This window comes from Azolla caroliniana, unplaced genomic scaffold (genome assembly GCF_043228905.1).
Source record: "Azolla caroliniana isolate FFs.n. ecotype wild unplaced genomic scaffold, voAzoCaro1.0.p SCAF_12, whole genome shotgun sequence".
NCBI lineage: Eukaryota > Viridiplantae > Streptophyta > Polypodiopsida > Salviniales > Salviniaceae > Azolla > Azolla caroliniana.
Genome location: NW_028230447.1, coordinates 21,005,457 through 21,026,240, shown reverse-complemented (window position 1 = coordinate 21,026,240; position 20,784 = coordinate 21,005,457). Strand labels below are relative to the sequence as shown.

The 20,784-nt window shown below is 37.2% G+C and overlaps 2 protein-coding genes and 1 pseudogene across 2 annotated transcripts; 1 reads left to right on the top strand and 2 right to left on the bottom strand.

Moving 5' to 3' along the window:
- The first annotated feature begins 4,494 nt into the window (after positions 1 to 4,494).
- LOC147857471 (mitogen-activated protein kinase kinase kinase 17-like) lies at positions 4,495 to 6,961 on the top strand (annotated as a pseudogene).
- Positions 6,962 to 11,124: 4,163 nt separating this feature from the next.
- LOC147857470 (uncharacterized) lies at positions 11,125 to 13,066 on the bottom strand. Its single transcript, XM_087328931.1, has 3 exons — positions 12,773 to 13,066; positions 12,143 to 12,283; positions 11,125 to 11,533 (listed from the first exon to the last, which is right to left on the bottom strand). Exons 1-3 carry the CDS (start codon positions 13,022 to 13,024, stop codon positions 11,396 to 11,398), a joined length of 531 nt encoding a protein of 176 aa, XP_087185057.1. The 5' UTR covers positions 13,025 to 13,066; the 3' UTR covers positions 11,125 to 11,395.
- A 2,344-nt stretch (positions 13,067 to 15,410) lies between these two features.
- On the bottom strand, positions 15,411 to 19,428 carry LOC147857469 (binding partner of ACD11 1-like). The gene is made up of 5 exons (XM_087328859.1): positions 19,175 to 19,428; positions 17,252 to 17,355; positions 17,083 to 17,158; positions 16,909 to 16,989; positions 15,411 to 16,026 (listed from the first exon to the last, which is right to left on the bottom strand). The coding sequence occupies exons 1-5, from the start codon at positions 19,208 to 19,210 to the stop codon at positions 15,592 to 15,594; spliced, it is 732 nt and encodes a 243-aa protein (XP_087184985.1). The 5' UTR covers positions 19,211 to 19,428; the 3' UTR covers positions 15,411 to 15,591.
- Positions 19,429 to 20,784: the final 1,356 nt, after the last annotated feature.

The following is a 20,784-nucleotide window of genomic DNA, read 5'->3' as shown; positions in this document are numbered from 1 at the left end:
TTATTTATTTACATAAATACCCTTCTGACAAGAGCATTTCCTTGTGGTATTTGGGCAGCAATGATATGGTTACTTGCTGTTCTCTCTTTCGAGGATTGATTAAGGGTATTGTGGGGGAATAAGCAAAAATCAAAGCGATATGGAGGAAACAATTTAGGGCATTATGCCAGGTTATGTAAATTGTTACAATGTGAAAGGGCCACCCCAATGTGAAAGGCAACAACCTTTTTGTACGTGAGCCATAAAACTCACCATTGTGCCTTTTTAGCTCCTTTGTGTGAATTTTTAGTTTTCTTCCCCCATATGATAATCTACAATAGAGCTCTCTCTCTCTCTCATACTTTTGAAGTGAGTGATTGGTGTTAAGTGTTATTTAGACAATATCTGTGCTCCATTAATTTACGTGCGGCGAGTTCAATTGCTCGTAATGTATTTACTTGCGTAACAGTGTATGTATATAATGCTCGGGTCTATTAATACACTAGTGAGATTCTTAGTAAGGTTAGTGCTTTTGAAAGAGGTGAGTGAGAGTTCGCAATATTAGGATAAGTGAGGCTAGAGGCTCAATAGTGTTTGACAAACACCATCACCCAACTTACTATCAATGGGGAATATGGTTATCCGGACCCTTCAGTGAATGATATTGGCATGGAGACATATAAATTCCGCTAATCCAAAGACATGCATTCAAAGAGAGCACCTAATGTCGACAAGTTATGAATGGAAACAATATATATAGCAATGTTTAGGACAATGGGGCACATTTAACTTATTTCGTAATGACTTAATGGATTCCCTAGTGAATTTGAAGATGTAAAAAAGAGAGTTGTTGAATCTGATGCACCACACATTATAGTACTACATATTACACCAAACTACTAAACCATCTTCTTCTCCAAAGGGGCAATGTGCATGCAATTGTAACCCATTCAGCCTCGTATACCATCCAAAACATTTATTCCATTGATTTTCTCCCATTAGTACTCAATGAGTGACAAGGTGATTGATGGTGTTATGGTGTTTTCGAAAGCCAAGGTGTTCACAAGCTCTCTTACCATTTTTGTTCGACCCATGCACTCACTTACCTTTGGTTTCATATTATACATACAAATAGTTTTGCCATTAGTAAGGTGACCACGATGGCTCGAATATTGTTTTGGATGTTACTGTTAGAGCATGTGGGGATCATTTCTTCAAGTGCATTTTTAGGTTTTCTTATGGATTTACAATATATTCCTCTCTCTACGTAGGTAGGCAGAGTAATAAGTTGTAAAAAGTGGGTTGTACATTCAATTAATATATTCATGTGCTCTTACCATAGACATGTAAATGGAGAGTATAGTATATAATAGATGTTTTATCATCCATGATGAGGCCAAATTTGACCTATGCAACCAAATCAACATATCATCTATGTGATTGCTCTCTAAGAAGGGAGTTGCTACTATGTAGTAAAAAATATGTGAAAATAATGCGCACACATATGTGCTTGCATTTCTTGGTGGACATTTGAGTATGAGATTTACATTACCAGGCCCATCTAAAAAGTCATCATATTTTTCGTAAATTACCTTATACGTCAAGCATGCGATAAGTAAGTGATATTTATCCTCCACCAAAATAAAAGATTTCGGTTTTCTAAATATCCATGATCATTACTTGAATGCAATGTGGTGGAATGAAAATGCCTCGCCCATAGTGAACAAATTGTGAGAAAAAGAGCGCTCGGCCACAACCAAGACTTAAACAACGAATGGAAGAAAACAGACTCACACAGAGATGACACAGGATGTTTACATGGAAAACCCTAATAGGGAAAAACCACGGGAGCCCACATACCCCAAACTATCACTATATATGAAAGGTACAAACAGAGACTTCGAGGGCAACGACCTCGAGCTCTGTATCTTTGCTAGCCGGCGGTTACAACAGAGTATCTCACTATATCTCCTCTCTCGCTACTTCTCTCTATATCACAATAAATCAACACCCTAAAGTGATTGCCCTAAGTCATATTTATACTTATATGAACTTAGGGCTATTTACAAATATAGCCTCAATAGGCTTACTCAAAACATATTTACAAATATGTCTTCACTTCCGGCTGACTAGGTCCATCCGATCCGGTTTCTGGATCTCTTCATTCATAACCGGATCCCATCCGGAGGTACTGATTTCCCAACACTTTCTTCATTTTTTGTCCCTCTTAGACTTACTTTATGTAGTATGCTAGGGTGATATTTAACATATAGTTGCATTAATATAGTTAGGGTAGGGCAATACGAGGATGCATCCTACATCGCTATGAATGGTGTATCCATGTCAAATGATAAGGAATACAATTTTTAATATTTAAGTTTTGGATTGACCTTGTTTGTTCAGTAGATTTAAATGGGTAGTTCAATAATCACAATTATGTGGGTAAAGAAACCTTGGCTATTTCATCCTCCAATACTACAAAGCATAATGTGAATGTCAAATGTTTGTCGGACATTGGTAACCCTCAAGATCCATAAACCTTTCAAATTCAATTGATTAAAACAACTCGAGAAAGTTCCATGCTCATTACAACATTTAAAAAAGGACTATGGAGATTTCTGGTTAGGAGAGAGGGAGGAATTCTCTAGTAGATAGTAAAATGTGATGCACATTTCAACTCATGCACATGTTTGCTTCATGAAGGTTCCATGTTCATGACGAAGCATCATATGAACTTGAAATTCAAAAAGAAATCATGTTGCTTTATTAATAAGAGATACTAAATTGAAGTCATTGTTGACTTGACGGGATCCCAAATAAATGATTAACATGATGCAAAAGACCCATTATTATCTTGCATGATGTAATAGAGATGTGTCACAAATGGGTAGATATAGAAACAATGTGTCACAACCACCATCACAATGACATGCTTGGTTATATGGCACACGATAACACCTTGAATTTTCTTTTCTAGGATTCCTCTTTCTAATTTCCAACATAGGGTTGGGGTATTGAGGCTAGAGTTAAAATCTAATCTGCATGCGGAGATGAAAAATACACATGGAGCAATCCATAGCTCGAGTTCTAGAAGCTCGATTCTTGTAAAAATCGAGCACACAGGAGGTGTTACGGAACTCACATCGTGGGTGGGCTCAGAAAACCCACACGATCGACCGAGCCACATTCATGTCCGAATCTTTGTCCGGCCATTCGCGTTGGAAACGCTATTACGTTGAAGACATTCTGCTGTCGTGTGAATCGATGGGTCGGGACATCGTTAAGACGACGATGGACGTTCGGGATGTTCCGGAGAGCTCCCCCCCAATAGGGTTTTCTGGAAAGTTCCAGAAGAAGAAGAAACAACAAAGAGAAATGATTGAGACTTTAGAAACCCACACCATTGAGTGAGCCCACATTCATGTCTGAATTTCTGTTTCCTGACATGAGAGCTTGATCAAGCTACCCACCTACTCACTAGGCTCAAGACTTCTGCGAAGCACCATCACAAATTTTCCTGAAAGTTCGAGAAGAAGAAACAACACTGAAAAAAGGATCTAGAATCATCCCCACCCCTTTTTCCTTCTTCTTTTTAACTGATGCTTATATGCTATGCTATGCACCACTTCCCTGATGGCAGCATGTTCTACAAGAAGAAGATCAGGTAATGCCTTCTCTCCTCCCCATTTTAAGAAATTTATTTGTATAACCTGATTTTAGTATAATTTAATTCTGATCTAATGGATTAATAAACTAATAAATTTTGCTTTTAGTTTTTCTCATGCTTAATATTATTTATCGCCTTTCATAGGACGTGTTTTGTAAATTATAATGTATATCTTGCATCATTTTTTCCTCCTTTCTTTCCATGAAGAACGTCCAAAAGGATGCACTACATTTGGGTGTGATTTAGTATGCTTTTGAATGAATTTACATTTAGCCTTTGATGTGCCTTGCCTTTTTAATTTGGTCCGTTTCTTAGTGATTTTATCATATGAATGGAAGTCCTTGCACCATTTCCTTAATCAATATGAAAACTTTTGAATAGCATGGAACCAATCCTTGTTATAAGTATTTTTTTGGATGGAACATAATAAGCCTATTGACCATGGTTATGCCTTATGTTGATACTACAGTTCATTTCCTAGTGCTTTCTATATTGGAAAATTCAGTTGATTTTAATCCGTTTCTGTAAGTAATTTGTGGCCTGTGTGCACAAACAGCTAAAGGACCTGCACTGTCACCATTGCCATTGCCTACATTACTTGATCTTCTTTCTTCATTCTCTACATTTCTTCGCCTTCTTCCCCTTTTGTCTACATTAACTCCTCCATCCTCTTCTTCTTCCCTTTGCCTTGCATTTTTTTCTAACCTAAACGCTTCATCATTGTCTTCTTTTTCATCAACTAAGCATTTCTTCCTACGATCATCTTCAACTAAACATTTCATAAATATATTTGTCCCTCTTGACTTACATTTCTTCATTCCGTAGTGTTCTTTCTCCTCTTTTATCCCATGTTTCTTTCTAAGGTAAATTTGTCAAAGTCTTCTTCTTTGCCTTTCTACTTCTTCTTCTGTACATTCAATTTCTGTTTCATCCCAGGTAAAACGAATTCCATTTCATGCCAGGTATTTCTTTATAGTAGATAGCATAGTTTTAATTCTTTTTCTCTCCCCTCTTCTTTCTAACCTTAACGTATCATAATCATCATCTTCCTTTTCTGTCTTCAACTAAACTTTTCATAATCATCTTGTTCCCTTTTGACTTACATTTCTTTATTCGGTAGTGTTCTTTCTTCTCTTCCGTCCCGTGTTCTTTCAAACGTAAATTTGTCATCATCTTTCTTCGCCTTAAATCTCCTTCTTTTTCTGTACATTCAATTTCTGTTTTATCCCTAGTAAAACTAATTCCATTTCTCCCCTCTTTATAGTAGATGGCACAGTTTTAGTTTTATATTGGTTGCGTGTGTATATTTACATCGAAATGTTTGTTTAGTTTAATTAAATTTCTCCCACAGTTTGTTTTCTTTTTTCATTTCTGCTGCTTCAGACATCTTGCTCTATCTTATGGTAGTTTTTTCTTTATCGTATTTATATACACACATGTACATTGGATGTATCACGACATCTATGTTTAAATCGATCATTTTTTCCCTCAACTTGACTTAATCGATTATTGTGTTCTTTTGTCTCTTTCCTCAGACCCTTCACCTCCTCACCAATGATGACAGTGCAACAACACTTGCCATCATTCCTGAGAAGAAGAAGAGATCTATCTCATGGAGGGAGCCATCCAAAACTGTGTCCCTTTGAAATCAGATGAAGATCTGGAGGTTCCACGTGCGTCTATTTTTCTGGGCAGCATGGAACCAACGCTGACATCATCCGACAGCTTTCTTGCCAAACCGAAATCTACAATCTTCACCGAGGAAAAACCGATCAAAAGGGTTTGTCCTTTAATGTCGCAGTGGATGTCTCCTGAGCATGAAGGTAGGTTAAACCCTCGACAACATCTCTGGTGAACCTCCGTACCTGCACCTCCTTGAGGCGTCCGTTGCATCTCTTCAGTAAGTTAGAAACACTTCCTCCCTCCATGTATTCTAAGAAGAGGTTGAGGGACGCACGGCCACTCCTGTTGTAGGAGGTGTCATCTCCTAGCTACGAGATGACCTACGCATAGTTCAAGCTTCGAAGTATGGAGATCTCCGATTCCATGGTTGTTAGCTCCGGTGACTTGCGATAAGAATACATGCTTTCTACAGAGGTAGACTTCACCATAAACATGAGCCCATAATTTTTTCATTTCTGCTGCTTCAGACATTTTGCTCTATCTTATGGTAGTTTTTTCTTTATCGTATTTATATACACACATGTACATTGGACGTATTACGACATCTATGTTTAAATCGATCATTTTTTCTCTCAACTTGACTTGATTGATTATTGTGTTCTTTTGTCTCTTTCCTCAGGACCCCCCTCACCAATGATGATAACGCAACAACACTTGCCATCATTCTTGAGCAGAAGAAGAAGAGCTCTATCTCATGTTCCATCTCCCGGTGGACTCATCTGTCTACTCTCGGGTCAGGGTCGTGCGGCTCTATCTCTCTCGCCATTGATCTTGATGATGGGCTCATGTTTGCGGTGAAGTCTACCTTTGCAGAAAGCATGTATTCTTATCGCAAGTCACCGGGGCTAACAACCATGGAATTAGAGAACTCCATCCTCTGAAGCTTGAACTACGCGCAGGTCATCTCGTATCTCGTATCTGGGAGATGACACCTCCTACGATAGGAGTGACCTTGCGTCCCTTAACCTCTTCTTAGAGTACATGGAGGGAGGAAGTGTTTCTGACCTACCCAAGAGATGTGCAGACACCTTGAGGAGGTGTAGGTACGGAGGTTCACCAAAGATGTTGTGGAGGGTTTAACGTACCTCCATGCTCAGGAGATCTTCCACTGCGACATTAAAGGACAGAACATTTTGATCGGTTCTTCCTCGGTGAAGATTGCAGATTTTGGTTTAACGAGAAAGTTGTTGAATGCTGTCGACATTGATTCCATGCTACCCAGCAAAGTAGACGCACGTTGAACCTCCATTTCTTCAGATGGTTTCAAAGGGACACAGTTTTGGATGGCTCCAGAGGCATTGCAAGGCATTGAACAAAGTTTCCCTCGGATATCTGGTCTCTTGGATGCACCGTGGTGGAGATGTTCCAGGGATGCCCACCTTGGGCGAACTTGTCGCTGTCTTTCATCTCTGTAATATCGAAGATTGCATGCTCTGATGAGAATCCTCCCCTACCTGAAGATCTCTCTGAAGAAGGCAAAGATTTTTCTTGGACAAGTGTTTCCAGAGGGATCCTCGTAAGAGATGGAGAACGTCTCAGCTTCTCTACTATCCATTCCTTAAGGTGCCCCCCGCCGCTAGTGTTGCTTCTAGTCTCTGCCTATATACTTGTCCTCCTAGTCCCAAGAGCTGAGTGATTCGCTGTCCATGGACAGTGGAGATGAAGATTGTTTTGCTACGGTGATGTCTTCGTTCTGCATGCCGCGCTGCCAGTTGAGCTTGCTTCTAAGGCATAGCTTTATAGGGTTTGTTTTCTTCTTTTGCTGTAAAGTTAGTGAATCTTCATGCTTTTCTCATCATTGGACGAATCAATAATATAAAAACAGTAAGTATGTTTTTTGTACTTCGTTTGAGAATGATCGTGGTGTATTATGTATCTTACATGTCTACGGAGGAGTTTTTCTATCGTGATCATGCATCAATCCATCATTGGGAAAATAAATAAACATGAGTCTTCAGATAGCCCAATGATGTGAGATGATGCATGCCATCTCCATCTCTCTCTCTCTCTCTCTCTCTCTCTCTCTCTCTTTGCGTGCTGAATCCTGATGATGAAGAAGTAAAACATCTTCTTCTACACCTGAAGTTGGGAGGGATACAAAATAATAAAGATGGCAATCATCCCCACAGCCATGTGTATAAGAAAAGCAGGTGATAATAAATAATCATATCCCTGTATTGCATGTGTAAAAAAACAAAAAACAAAAGAGAAGCAGGTTAGAGTAATCTCAACTCTGCCTGCTGCCTCACACAAACACGAGTGATGTCTACCTCTCACTCTAATTCTATACCCAATAAGCTTGGGAACACATCTGAACTTGGGCATGTCCAATTGTCTAGACAATTCTCCTAGATCAAAGACTTCACTCTCAGCCTTGATCGTGGCACGGAATCAATCACTTTGTCTTTCTGGTTTTCAATGATTGTGGGTTAGTTGAATGTATTGGATAGTAGTACAAATCTTGCGACATCTTTGAGAAATAAAACATCTTCACTTAGCAAATGATTACCAACTCTATGTGCTGAGAAAATCTTCTTTAAGTACAGTCATGATAAAGATGGCAATTATCTGCAAACAAATTGTTTTCTTTGGAATAGTTGCATTCAATTGTATTGTTCCTATGTGTGACATTTGCACACAAATTTTATGGTCATCATTGCAATTGATTGTCAAGATCATGCCTCGATTTTGGTCATTCATATTTGTTCTTCTTGGGTTGTTTTCAATTTCAATGACATTCTTCCTTGGGTTGATTCTTATGTCACTAACATTGCGATACCCCAAAAGTGATGACATATCTCACTAGCAATGAATGGTGCACTTTCTCATCGCTCATTTTCTCGTAAGATTTTGAAATTAAAGAAAGAACATGGACTGCTTTCTCCATATGTACATACTACATGTTGGGTCTTCTTTCATGGGCTGATTCATATGTCAGTGACATTCTAGTTTTATGTGTGAAGTACAACACGATAACCCACAAATGATGACATATCTCATTCACAATGAATGATGCACTTTCTCATCGCTCATTTATTGTAAGATTTTCAAATTGAAGAAAGAATATAGACCGCTTTCTCCAAATGTACATGTGGGGCTTCTTCCTTGGGTTGATTCCTATGTCAACGATATTCTAGTTTTATGTGTGAAACACAACATGATAACCCACAAATGATGGCATGTCTTATCGGCAATGAATGATGTGTTTTCTCATCGCTCATTCATTGTAAGATTTTCAAATTGAAGAAAAAATATGGAGCTACCATTGAAAGCTTATAAATGGAGAAAAGTGGCATGTGTGCATGTCTACTAAGGAGAATTTTGTTTGTTTATAGAATAGGGAACTACATTGCATTTTACGTGAAAAGAATAGCCACATCAAAGGACAAGTATATTCAGGTAATAAAAGTATTCAAATTTCATTCAATTCTCTCCGACATCTATTTTGCATAACCTCACACTCTTTCCCCCAACCATCACATTTATTTATATGTTCTCCTCTTGAATAAAATCTTGGCAATTTGATTTGACAACCATGACCTACACTAGAGCGATATACCAAGAACCCAAGACTTAAAAGTTCCCCAAGTTCCCCAATGGATTGAGCCAATGAGGGACGAGGTGCGAGCGTTGGTCGACAACAATACTTGTCCGAAGCTAAGAACAAGTCAATCATTTGTGTTTGGGCATTCAAGATCAAGCACAATGTGGATGGCATAGTTAATTGGTTTTAAGGCTCATTTACTTTCCAAGGGGTATGTCCAAAACCACAACGTAAACTGTGAGGAACATTTGCCTTGGGGAAAAAATGACTTATCGTGCAGGCACTAAATGCACTCACAATACCAAAAAGGTGCCACTTGCATCAAATGGACATGAAGAACACCTTCCTCCAAAGCTAGCTTGAGGAAGACGTTTACATGATGTAACCATTGGGCTTTGAATCAAGCAAAAATTTGGACATGGTTTGCCGGTTGAAGAACTTCTGTCTATATACTAAAGCCAAACCCCAAAATAAGCCCTCTCCTCCCCTTTATATACTGAGAGAGGAGCCCCTTTCATCAAAATGCTAGAAAGGGTAGTTCGGTGACGAAAAAAAAAGAGGTATTGCATGATAGTACCGCCCATAGACAAATGCTAGGCCTTCAAACTCCAAATGTTCTCCCACACAATCAATAACCTTAACCACTAAGCTATTGACACCTATTTAATACAATTTATTTTAACATTTACATATTGGAATAAATGGGGAGTCTCCCATCATCCATGGGATAAATTAATATGAGATGTTTGGATAGGTTCATGAAACAATCTAGGTAGTTGGGTAAGGATGTCATGAGTTTGTATTTGTGTCAAGAGAACTCAATTATGTGGGCAAAATTAGGACCTATTTGAGAAATGTCATGACAATGGGTTATGAATTAGATAATGAGAAGATGGTTTGTGTAAAAAATCTAACTGCACTTTTGTGACTTTACAAAGTAAATAATGTGATGGTTGTACATATAAAATACCCATATCATTGTCAATTTTCTATGCAACATGTGATAAGCGATGAGCGCAATGAATTAGTGTATGACAATGAAATAATTATTTATTATCACCAAACAAAAAAGATATGGGTTTGGTGATGCTAGTACATATAGAGTCCTAATTGCCTAGCTAATTTGTGATGATTAATGATATGGTGCTTCGTTTGATCCAGTGATACTTCATTACTTGTGTTTTTTTATGTGGACAAGCATCTGGTATATAGCCTAGCTATCGGAAGAGTTTGAAAAGCTATTCGTAAAATTTGGTTCATTGTCGTCGTAATTTGTACTAGATATTGATGGTGTTGGCTCTAAAGAATGGAAGTGTTGTAAAGTTGCTTGAGATATATTCTTGTGTACAAACCAAAAACTATTATGAGTTTACACTTGGCAACCAAATTATTGTGAATTTTAGTTACATACTAAAAAAGTCTCTCATGAAAAGCTCATTGTCATTGTTAGTAATTTTGAACAAGAATGCTTAATTAGAGAGAGAGAGAGAGAGAGAGAGCAAACGCTTGTAGTGTGCTTTTATCTTTAAGATGCTAGGCATTTTTACCTTTTAAACCTTAGTATGATACAATTAGTAAGATCGTTCAAGAGACACCAAAACATCATGACTTTAGAACCTATATTTTGTGATAGTATGTACGTAGATAGTTTTACTTGTCACGATCAATCCCTATATTATCTAAGAACCTTTCTCCGTGTTTACATCCCTCTCATTATATCATACACCTTATTGACATGATACCCAATTACAAACTTGTATGTAAACTGCCTTACCTCTTTCCCTTGAGAGAGTCCCAATCTCAAATGTTAGAGAAAATGGCACACGATCATTGTGTTAGAAAAAAAGGCACAAACATTTTGATTATCAATTATCAAGCGTGGAATGGATTCAAGATATGGAAAAGCACAATTTCAATGCCTACCACAATATGCATTCATGATATGGGGCAGCTGAAACTACTATGAGAATGAGGTACTTAAATGTTCAAGTGTGACTAACAATTCAACACCTTTTGCTGGTCTAGTTTTCAATCATATAAAGCCTCTTTTCTTTCTCCCTTCCTCTTAAGGTGTGATGGTGACATAAAAGAGATGCAAACAGTTTCCCTTGCTTTTCGAGCTAATGAGCAGTTCGACTCCTCTTTACTGCAGTTACTTATGCCAAGTAACTCAAATGCAAGGTTTCTCAAACATAAGGAGAACCACTTCAACATACAAATATATAGGGGCAATGGAAATATTGCCAACAAATAGTTGGTCGTTGGCAAATAATGAATCATCAAATTATGCTTACAGAATCCAGAATATTTCGTTCAATTTTAAAGAATGATTTGTGGCTTTGTAATGTGCAGTAAGTTCTCATATTCAATATTGAGCGACCTTTGGAGGCAATGACCCTTAATTTGCTAAGCAAACTTCTTGATTAGGGTTAGTGGTGATGAGTCTTAATGATTGAAAGAAAATCATGATTAGTGAGGATTATTCCCTTAATAGTAGCAATTGGAAAGTTGAAAGCCAAAACTTAGAGCTTGCTCCAATAGTACATGGTGTGCCGACCTTGAGCAATGATCTTCCCCGTACTCTTATTTGTAAGAACCACAACCGCTACACCAATAGGGTTTGCATAATTCAAAATCTTGGCTTCGATCATAATCTCATCCTTCAAATACATATAGCCAAAATTCTCTCGATATTTAAGACGATGTTCACTTCAAAAATGTGTTTTAGCAAATATATAGAATGATTTTGTCATTTCATTTCCAGAGTCAACGAGGATATTGCATGGCATTTAGGTATTTAACTCTTTCAAATCCAATGCAATAAACACACACACGCACGCACATATATATACATGTTCATTTTCTAGTATATATTAAACAAGGATATATAATGCATTTGATTTCACTCTTTCACATCCAAACCGACTGAGAAACATATAGATAGGTAGATAGATCAATAGATATGTTCATTTCTATGTATTAATAGTGATGTATGCTGCATTGGAATTTCAATCTTTTGTATCCAATATGAGGAATACGAATATAGCTTATATTCATTTCTTATGAGGAATACAAGGTATGCCATTTGGGCTCCTTGCTTGTTTTTCATATCCGATATGAGAAACCATAGCATGAAAGCAAACCATTAAATCGAAATCACATCAACAATGATTGGACCAATCCTCTTAAAGGCCATAAGGTATAACGACTACAGTAACATAGATGGGTAAAGAACAAAGAACCTTGCAACAATCACAGGAATAACTTACATCGATCTGTGCAGAAGACACGTAGGAGACATTAATGTCAACGGAGACCCTGATGTGTCCATCGATTGATGCGAATGCGGCCACCCCAATGTTATCCACAATGCTTGCAATGACACCCTCGTGCAACATTTGGGATGAATTCTACATCAATTCCACCAGCTCGGTATCAAAACAAAACCTACACCGTATTGAGTTTCTTGAATCCACAGAAAAAAGCCCTAATTTTTCCAAAACAAAAAGCCTAATTCATAAAGACCCCAAACTCCAAATTGAAAGCCTTGAATATTCAAAATATCCTAGCCTTTCAAAACCCTAAATTTCCAGAACTCCGAATTTTCAATTAAAATTTTTCCAAACCCTTAATATTCAAAACTCTAATCTTCCATAACTACTCAATATAAAGGAGGCTTTAAAATCCCAAGGAAAAAGCCGAAATTCGTAAACAGTATGAAAACCCTAAATCCTCAAAAACCTACATCCTGGAAACTCTAAATTCTCAAAACCCCTAAAAGTTTCCATCAAGACCCTGATTTTCCTAAAAACGAAGAAGCAAAACGAAACTCTAAACTATTTAGTAAAACTCTTAAGTTTCCCCAAAAGACGAAGAGCAAAAAAAAGCTGACTACTCACAGTAAGTGAAGCTGGGACGCGAAGGGAGCAGACGACGCGGCCAGGTTCGATGGTGTCGACGCGAAGAGGGCCGAGAATGAGACCCTCATGGATCTGATGAGTTGTGGGAATGTGCTGCACCATGGTGTGCTTCTGAGAAAGCCATAGCTCCACGATTTCCTTAGGGTTTGGTATAGGAGAAGAAGATGATGACGATAATGATAGTGATGGTGATGAAGAAGGAGAAGAAGAAGAAGAAGAAGAAGAAGACATTACCACAATGAGACTTTCTTCTTCTGAGATTCCTTCTGTACTATCTATCTATCTGATACAGTAAAAGATGGTAATGGTCATAGTCTTTCTCTTTCTATATTTATCTTCTTCTTCTTCTTCTTCTTCTTCTTCATTTTCTCCATCATGAAGAGTGAGGTCATCAATTCCTCTTCTCTGTTTTGCTTGAAGGGAGGAGTATGTACAAGTTCTCTCTTGGTCCCTAAGAAGGCTGCTTGCTGTGTGAAGAGTCAAGCAAAAGTCAAGCCCGGCCGTCATTGACCCACGTTAGTCAAACCAATGCTTTCCCATGAGTCTGGACCCCACCAGTCCTCATAGACCCGGCTTTAGGATTCTACAACCCTTTTTCCAGAGCGAGTCCGTCTCTCTCTGGTCCCCAAGCTATGCTCGAGAGTCAAGAAGACAATTCTAGTCGGGTTCACGTTAGTCTTCCAACGCTTTTCTAGAGTTGGACCGGCCGGTCCTCATTGACCTGACATTACGACTCGATGGCCCCTTTCCCGGAGCGACTCAGTCTCTCTGGTCCAAAAGTTGTTCCGAGCCAAGAAGTCAAGTCCAATCTAGTCCACATTACTCTTCCCACCTTTTTTTGGAGTCGGCCAACCAAACCTCGTTGACTAGACAATAGGATTCGATGACCCGTTTCCAAACCGAAAGAAAACTGTCGTTCCTCATTGACCAACACTAGAGTTTCGGGATTAAGCCCTCCGAAAGCTCTTTCAAAGTCACGCAATTGGTCCTCATCGAACTCGAGTGGGAAACCTTTACCCATTCGCATACAATACATGGATTGAGTTTTTGGGTGGAAGTAGCATATGCCTATTGTTCGTAGACAAGCAACCTTGTGGAGCGGTCATCCAAAACATGTAAGTTATACCATAATCCATCTCTTATATCCATAAAATATAACAACTATAAACTACAACATAAGTTGCCAATTGGTAGGAATTAATAATGAGAATGAATCTAGCAATCAACAAATAATGATTGAAAATACATACCATATACATCTTTGATATTGGCTCATTGTCTCGTTATGAGGTGCAACTTATTTTCAATTTTTTCCACCGATGTGCAAGGACGACTAAACATATTGAATAGTAAATTTTCACACAACATATCCAATTGTTACAAGCATTGCAAGACAACTTGAATCAATCGGTGGAACTCTTTTATTTGCCATTCCTTGGCAATAGATTTACTGCATGTGCATTCCATATTGCACATCCTTCATGAGAAAGGTTTGGTTTGTTACTCCCTAGTGTGATCTATGAGTTGTATTGACCTACATGGTAACCATATGCAGCTCAAACTTGAGCAGTACAAAGATGTATTAGGATAGGTACTATACCAACTTGAAGTGGAACGTTATGTAGGCCCATTAGTGATAGCAAGAATATTATGAGGGCCCATCGATGAACTTATTCAAACTCAATTGACTGAAGACTAAATGGCTCCATAATAAACGGATCACAATCCCATGTAAATCAAGTTCAAGAACAACATAGTGAATTGTGAAGGGTTTTTAATCATTAACATCACATTAAAAATCAATTTAGTAGAGCCCACACAACATTAGTGTTGCTTTACCACTACACTATCACATCAATACAATATCGAGGATCAAACAATGCAGCTCACACTACCATTGTGTCACAAACATAACACGGGAACACAATCAACTGGTCCTTCAAAGAAAGTATTGTGAACCCATCTTTTAAGACTCAACACTGCTCCGAAGCCTCTTTGGAGATGTTGATCAAATATGAGCAGAAACATACGTGTGTGTGTATGAGGACCTGTCGTATGTGTTCAGCAAACTACACAGAATGGAGGCAAGAAGATACAACAAAAGATAGACATGGTTTAAGTTTTAATGGAAGCTCTGTTATTGCATTCATTCTCTCTCTCTCTCTCTCTCTCTCTCTCTCTCTCTCTCTCTCTCTCAGATCGCTATACAAGACGATCAAGAAGTTCTCTCTCTTTTACACCGTTAGGTTATTGCTTATATGTTAAGCCCTAACCCAACTAGGATACAAATTGGAAGGAGTCAGCCTTTTATGCCAACAGGAGAATGAAATAAAATAAAAAACTACTTCCCTAACCCAATTAGCTAGACAGATATCGGTCATGACGATCTTGGCATAAATTCTACTACTTGAAATGAACCCATCTAAACAAGTCATGCACATGGACATATCACATCTAAAAGCAGAAAACAAGGTAAAATAGAGCAGTCTCAGAAGCTCTTAGTGTGCCACCGTTACTAGCTTCATTTACATATACATATCCATATCCGTCACTCAAAGCTAAAAACCTAATGTGCTGCTAGTAAAGACCCAATAAATTCAAGGCAGAACACAAGTCCTGAAGAAATGGAAAATATATATATACACACATACACCTTGAATCATTATTGGCTCCAGATAAAATTTTCCAATTTCTAGCTTTCACAATGATGTGAATCCCCACATTCCAAAAAAATAATAATACAATAGCATGTCAATACTATTATCTGCATACCTAACTAAGCCTTCTTTCTTGCTTCTTCATCCAAAGTGTTTCTGGCTTGTTTCTCCTATTGCTGTTTTAGCCACCTTGTTGAAAGCTCCCGTGACCCAGGAAGCTCCAGAGAGCACATAATTATTATTGAGAATAGCTGAACTAGCATTGGTTACTTTCTCTTCAGCGAAAGAAAAAGCTCGACGAGTTTTTTCAGATACTTGATACTTCTCATCTAATGCTTTCACATGTTGGTTAACGACCGACGTACCAGAGGTGATGGTTTGTGTAACACCAAATCTGGAGTCTAATGAAGATATCGTGGTTGTTGCATTTGATGAAATTCGATGCCTCTCGTCAAAAGATTTTGCATTACCCATTGCATCTTTTCCAAGAATATAACCCGTTGCGAGCATTGAAGTCACCACATCTTGTACCTTGGAGATAGCACCCAATACTGGGCTGGCTTCGACACCAGCAGGCTGTAGCATCAATAAGATAGACGTAAAAAAGTGAACCCTGAATCAAGCAAATGGATAAAGTTGAGGGGAAAAAACTCATACTAGACCCTAAACATTACAGAAAAACTGAGGCACCCTTTTTTTTTTCTTTTTTTCCCCAAATTCTCGTGGTTAACCCCAAAAGAGTAATTAAGTGTGCTATCTGAGCAATTACACTGTCAATTCATCCACATCTGGGCGAAAAAAAAGGAAAAACTTGTTTTGGAGTTTTTCCCTTGAACCTATATTAGAATCCACATTCAAAAAGCTGTATATGACACATCTTTGCATTTAGGAAACCTAACACATTGAGCTGAATGTTTTTTGTATATTTAAAAAGCCATCACTTTAGAACCCACAATCTGAGCTCTCTCATCTCAGATGAGTATACACAAACCACATTAAAAACACACTGGAAAGAACTATTTAACAACTTACGTATGTGTTTAAACACATCACTAGTAAGACATATATACAGTAACATGCTCTCTTATGACCTTTGTTTATTTAAAAATGACAGAAAGAAATGTAATAAGCGTGTATATGAAAACATAAATCACATAACAAAGAGTTCTCTTACAACCGATTTTTGTGTATTCGGAAGCAATCACATCAGATACACTTCGAAATAAGCTCTTTTTATGACAGATTTTTGTGTATCTAAAAATCAAACCCCATTAAAAACACACAGCGATGAACGCTACTGTCACATATCTGAATATTAACATTATACAAATACATCAATGAGCTCTCTTACAAACGACTCTCATGTTTCATCATAAACACAACAATAAATACTCTTATGACATATTTCATATGTGTTTTAAAAATCACATTAAAAACAATTGGAATGAGCTCTCTTACAACAGATGTTTGTGTATTAGCATCCTCAGGAAAATGATCAACATTGGTAATGGTCACAACTTGGTTGACAATTGTTGCACCCTAGAAAAAATAAATAGAGACAGACATATTTAAGCATTTTCCAGTGTAAAATGAAACTAACATGAACGACAGATAGCAAAGAAAGTATTATACAGATAATAGGACAGCAGTCTCCAAAGCATGTGCATGCCTGAAAGCCACATATGCAACTTTTGACTCATTTCCAGCACTATCAAATGTAAAAGGATAAATACTTAGTATGATAATAATATGGTGTTGATAAGAGTTTACTAGTGTCGTAAAAACTATGAACAACTCTAACCTCTGAAGAGCAATACGTTCGATATCCCCACAAAACGAGAAAAAGTCGTGGATGTCACGTTCAACGGTATTTGGTGATAGGTTGCTCACTTTCACAGTCCTCACCTGCAAGAGAGAATGATTTCACAAAACAAATAATTGAGCAATCGCAAATACTTATCATCCTGAAATGTAGAATTTCCAAACTAGGCTTCTTGAAACAGTAGGGATAATCCTCTTTGCCCCTATAGAGCTCGAGAGCATATTTTATATAATGCAAAAGAAAAAGCATGATGTTCCTAGTTCATGGCTGTGAAGAGGATACCTACAAATTCATTCTGAAAATCCTTACAGATGATGCAGTTTATTTTGTACATTTTTAACAAGATCAAAACAGAACTCATACCTTTGAACAACGTATGAAAATGATTAGTTCAACATAATGTAGCAGTTTAGACAGAGTGGGATTAAAAACATTCCAAAATAAATGTGAATGATGCAAATAAGCGAGGATATATATACTTTCAATCCACAATCTTGTGTTATTTATCACAAGTGTTTGCAATTACAAACATCTACATAAGATGTCATTGTGCACCATTCAAGAGAATATGTAGTATGGAAGAAAGTACTGCATGATTACATTTACAATATAGGCAAGATCTTAAACAATATTCCATTTGACATGGTCGCTAGAGTATTAAGTATATACAGTTACCTGAATCAAGGTGATATATAACATAGAACATCTATCAGCACATAATGTCTGTATATTAATGTACACATGCAGCATTTATGTGCCCTGAATTTTAGAATATAGATATATGTTTGCAGACTTTATAAGCATGCATGTGAATAAGTTCATGATGTAGAGTAAAAATATATCTCTTTAGATCATAGTTAATCGTATCTTCCAATCTAATATCTATTTTATTCAATCTCATAATTAGAACTTCTTAATGTAATGAGAATATCAAGTTCAAGCTTCTCTCTCATTAGAAAGGCATATTATTCAACATTTACAGAAATGTCATCGATGTGCATCTATCAATGCTTAATCATTTCTTATAATGCATATGAAACATCAAACAAAATGATGCATCAAACAAAAAATCTATATATCCTTTGCAAAATAGACAGCATATTTAGTGAGCTTTTCTTGCAAGAATCTGCAAGTTCAATTCACGATATAGATGCTGTTACTGTATTATGTTGGCAGAATTTTACCAAAACATTTATAGCAAGAATGTCCAATTCCACATAACAACATAGACACCATTACAATAAAATTTCTGCAAAAGATTCCTGAATCCGTACATTCAAATGTGAGGCATCAATGGATAGATAAAGAAAGAGCACATTAAATCACCAAAAAAGAAGGCACTTTCTGAATTTGATGAGATACTTATTATTTTTGGCAAGACGGTGGACATTCTCATCAAAGGAAAGAGTGGATTGATCAACAAAGGCAGAATCAAATCACAGAAGAAATGGAACTTTTTCCTCAATTTCTCTGGAAATACTTACGATGTCTTGCTTTATTGTGAAATCCACATGAAAACTAACAAAATCAGTAAAGAAGCAGTGGATCAAGCGGGAAATCAAGGCAATACGTGGAAAACGAAATAACATTCTTCTTCTGAATGTTTCAGCAAATACTGAGCATTTTGTACCAGATAACATTCTGCCGTAAAGTGTGAAAATTCAAATCTAAAGAAACATTGGAAGGATCGGATGGGGGGGGGGGGGGGGGGGGGGGGGAGAGGGAGAGAGATCAAATCAAGAAGAAAGAAACGCCAATATTCCTTCTTCGGGCAGCACATGAGTAGCAATGCCAGCAAGGAATGTGTGCAAATTTCCGGCACCAAAAGAAGTTCGCAAAGGAAAACTCATTCAGAAGAGACATGGCGTAGATCCAAAGAGGGAGAGAAGGGAGGAGACTTACTGCTCGAGATGAGATCGAATCGCCTGTAGACGCCATGGCAGAAGAATGGATGGATAGATGTATGTATGTATGTATGAATTAATGGATGGATGGATGGATGGAAGAAGAAGAAGAAGAAGAAGAAAAGAGAAACAGTGGAAATGAGGCTTTCCTGTGTGAATGGAAGCTGCCTTTACTTTCTTCCATTCATTTGACTGTTGTAAGCCAACATGAGAGAAGCATACCCTTCCCAAAGCATGGGAGATTGAGACCCATGTATGTATTTAAACGTATATACATACATACACGTATATATGTATATATGTATATACATATGTACGTACGTACGTATGTGTGTATACGTATATGTTTATGTATATGTATATGTATGTAAATATTTATATGTGTTGTATATGTATATGTATTTGTATTGTATTGTGTGTTTGTATGTATTGTATATGTCTATGTACGTAAAGTAGCTAGAGGCATGGGGTTACTTTCCACAATTTGGACACACAGACGCAGACTTCTTTGCGGACATCCAAACACAAAGTGCACAAATATATTCTAAGAGCCGATAAAATGAGTGGGTTTGAACCAAAATAAAGAAAATGGAAATGAAGGCAGGCTCAGACGATCGCACGAGTGGTTCGTGTCCTTACCGTATTGAAAGAAAGATATATTAATATCTTCTAAGAGAAAGAAAGAAGCAGAAAGATATATTAATGTCTTCACATGTTCCCACGAGTCCATTATTTGCCCATATGATCATATTTTATTCACGAACATGCAAATAAAACTCATCGTTCCTCCTTGAAATATGTGTACTCTTTTTAGAGCCAGCATGTTTGTGAGCAATTGCATTAACTTCCGTTATGGCAATGACAAAAGAAACATAACTTCCATGTTCAAAATATACACTTTTATGTTTTTCTACTTTGCTGCCACCTACAACATGAGAATACAAATTTGTGAGAAATTCCTATTTGTCGCACCACCATTCAAGCGGAGGCTTTATGCATACATGTGACAATGTATAGATAGCCTATTTATTAGCACTCCCAATTTTGAGAGACCTAAGATGTTTGAATAGTTATTAATGATTTTACTTGATTAGCATTGAATAATCATTAATGATTTTGATAGTTAGTTAGCATGGTCTTTTTTTAGAACTTTGATTAGATTGCATTTTTTAGAGGATGGGACATATAGTTATGATTTATAAAAAATATGACGAATAACTTTATGAATTATGTAATATGTAATAATATTATTAAGAAATTTTAACTTAGTTTCTTTATTGAAGTGTTAAAAGTTGAGCGTACAATTACCAATGATTCGATTTGACTGAAAACCAAAATATGAACTCATAGCTTAAAACCTTGAACCATGTCATTTTACCAACAATTTTGAGATCTCTTGAACCATGTCATTTGAGCATAAGAATTCTTCAAACTGTTTTGGTTTAAGGTTTCACAGTCTTGACTCCAAACAAATTTTTCAAGGAACTATGTGTGAGCATATGCAATAATAGGTAACCAATATCTTGTCATCCCTCAACACCATCTAAACCACCCCACAGGAAAAGACAGCATGTGACAATTTCCCATATGCTTCCACATTTGTCAGAT

Bases quoted from the DNA above. Each gene is read 5' to 3' on its own strand.
- LOC147857470 (XM_087328931.1), bottom strand. From the start codon at position 13,024: ATGTCTTCTTCTTCTTCTTCTTCTTCTTCTCCTTCTTCATCACCATCA. The intron at 12,284-12,772 runs GTGAGTAGTCAG...GAATTGATGTAG, and splicing joins GCGTCCCAGCTTCACTTACT to AATTCATCCCAAATGTTGCA. The intron at 11,534-12,142 runs GTAAGTTATTCC...ATGTATTTGAAG, and splicing joins TGTCTTCTGCACAGATCGAT to GATGAGATTATGATCGAAGC.
- LOC147857469 (XM_087328859.1), bottom strand. From the start codon at position 19,210: ATGGCGTCTACAGGCGATTCGATCTCATCTCGAGCA. The intron at 17,356-19,174 runs GTAAGTCTCCTC...TCTCTCTTGCAG, and splicing joins ATTCGATCTCATCTCGAGCA to GTGAGGACTGTGAAAGTGAG. The intron at 17,159-17,251 runs GTTAGAGTTGTT...TACATTTGATAG, and splicing joins GAACGTATTGCTCTTCAGAG to TGCTGGAAATGAGTCAAAAG.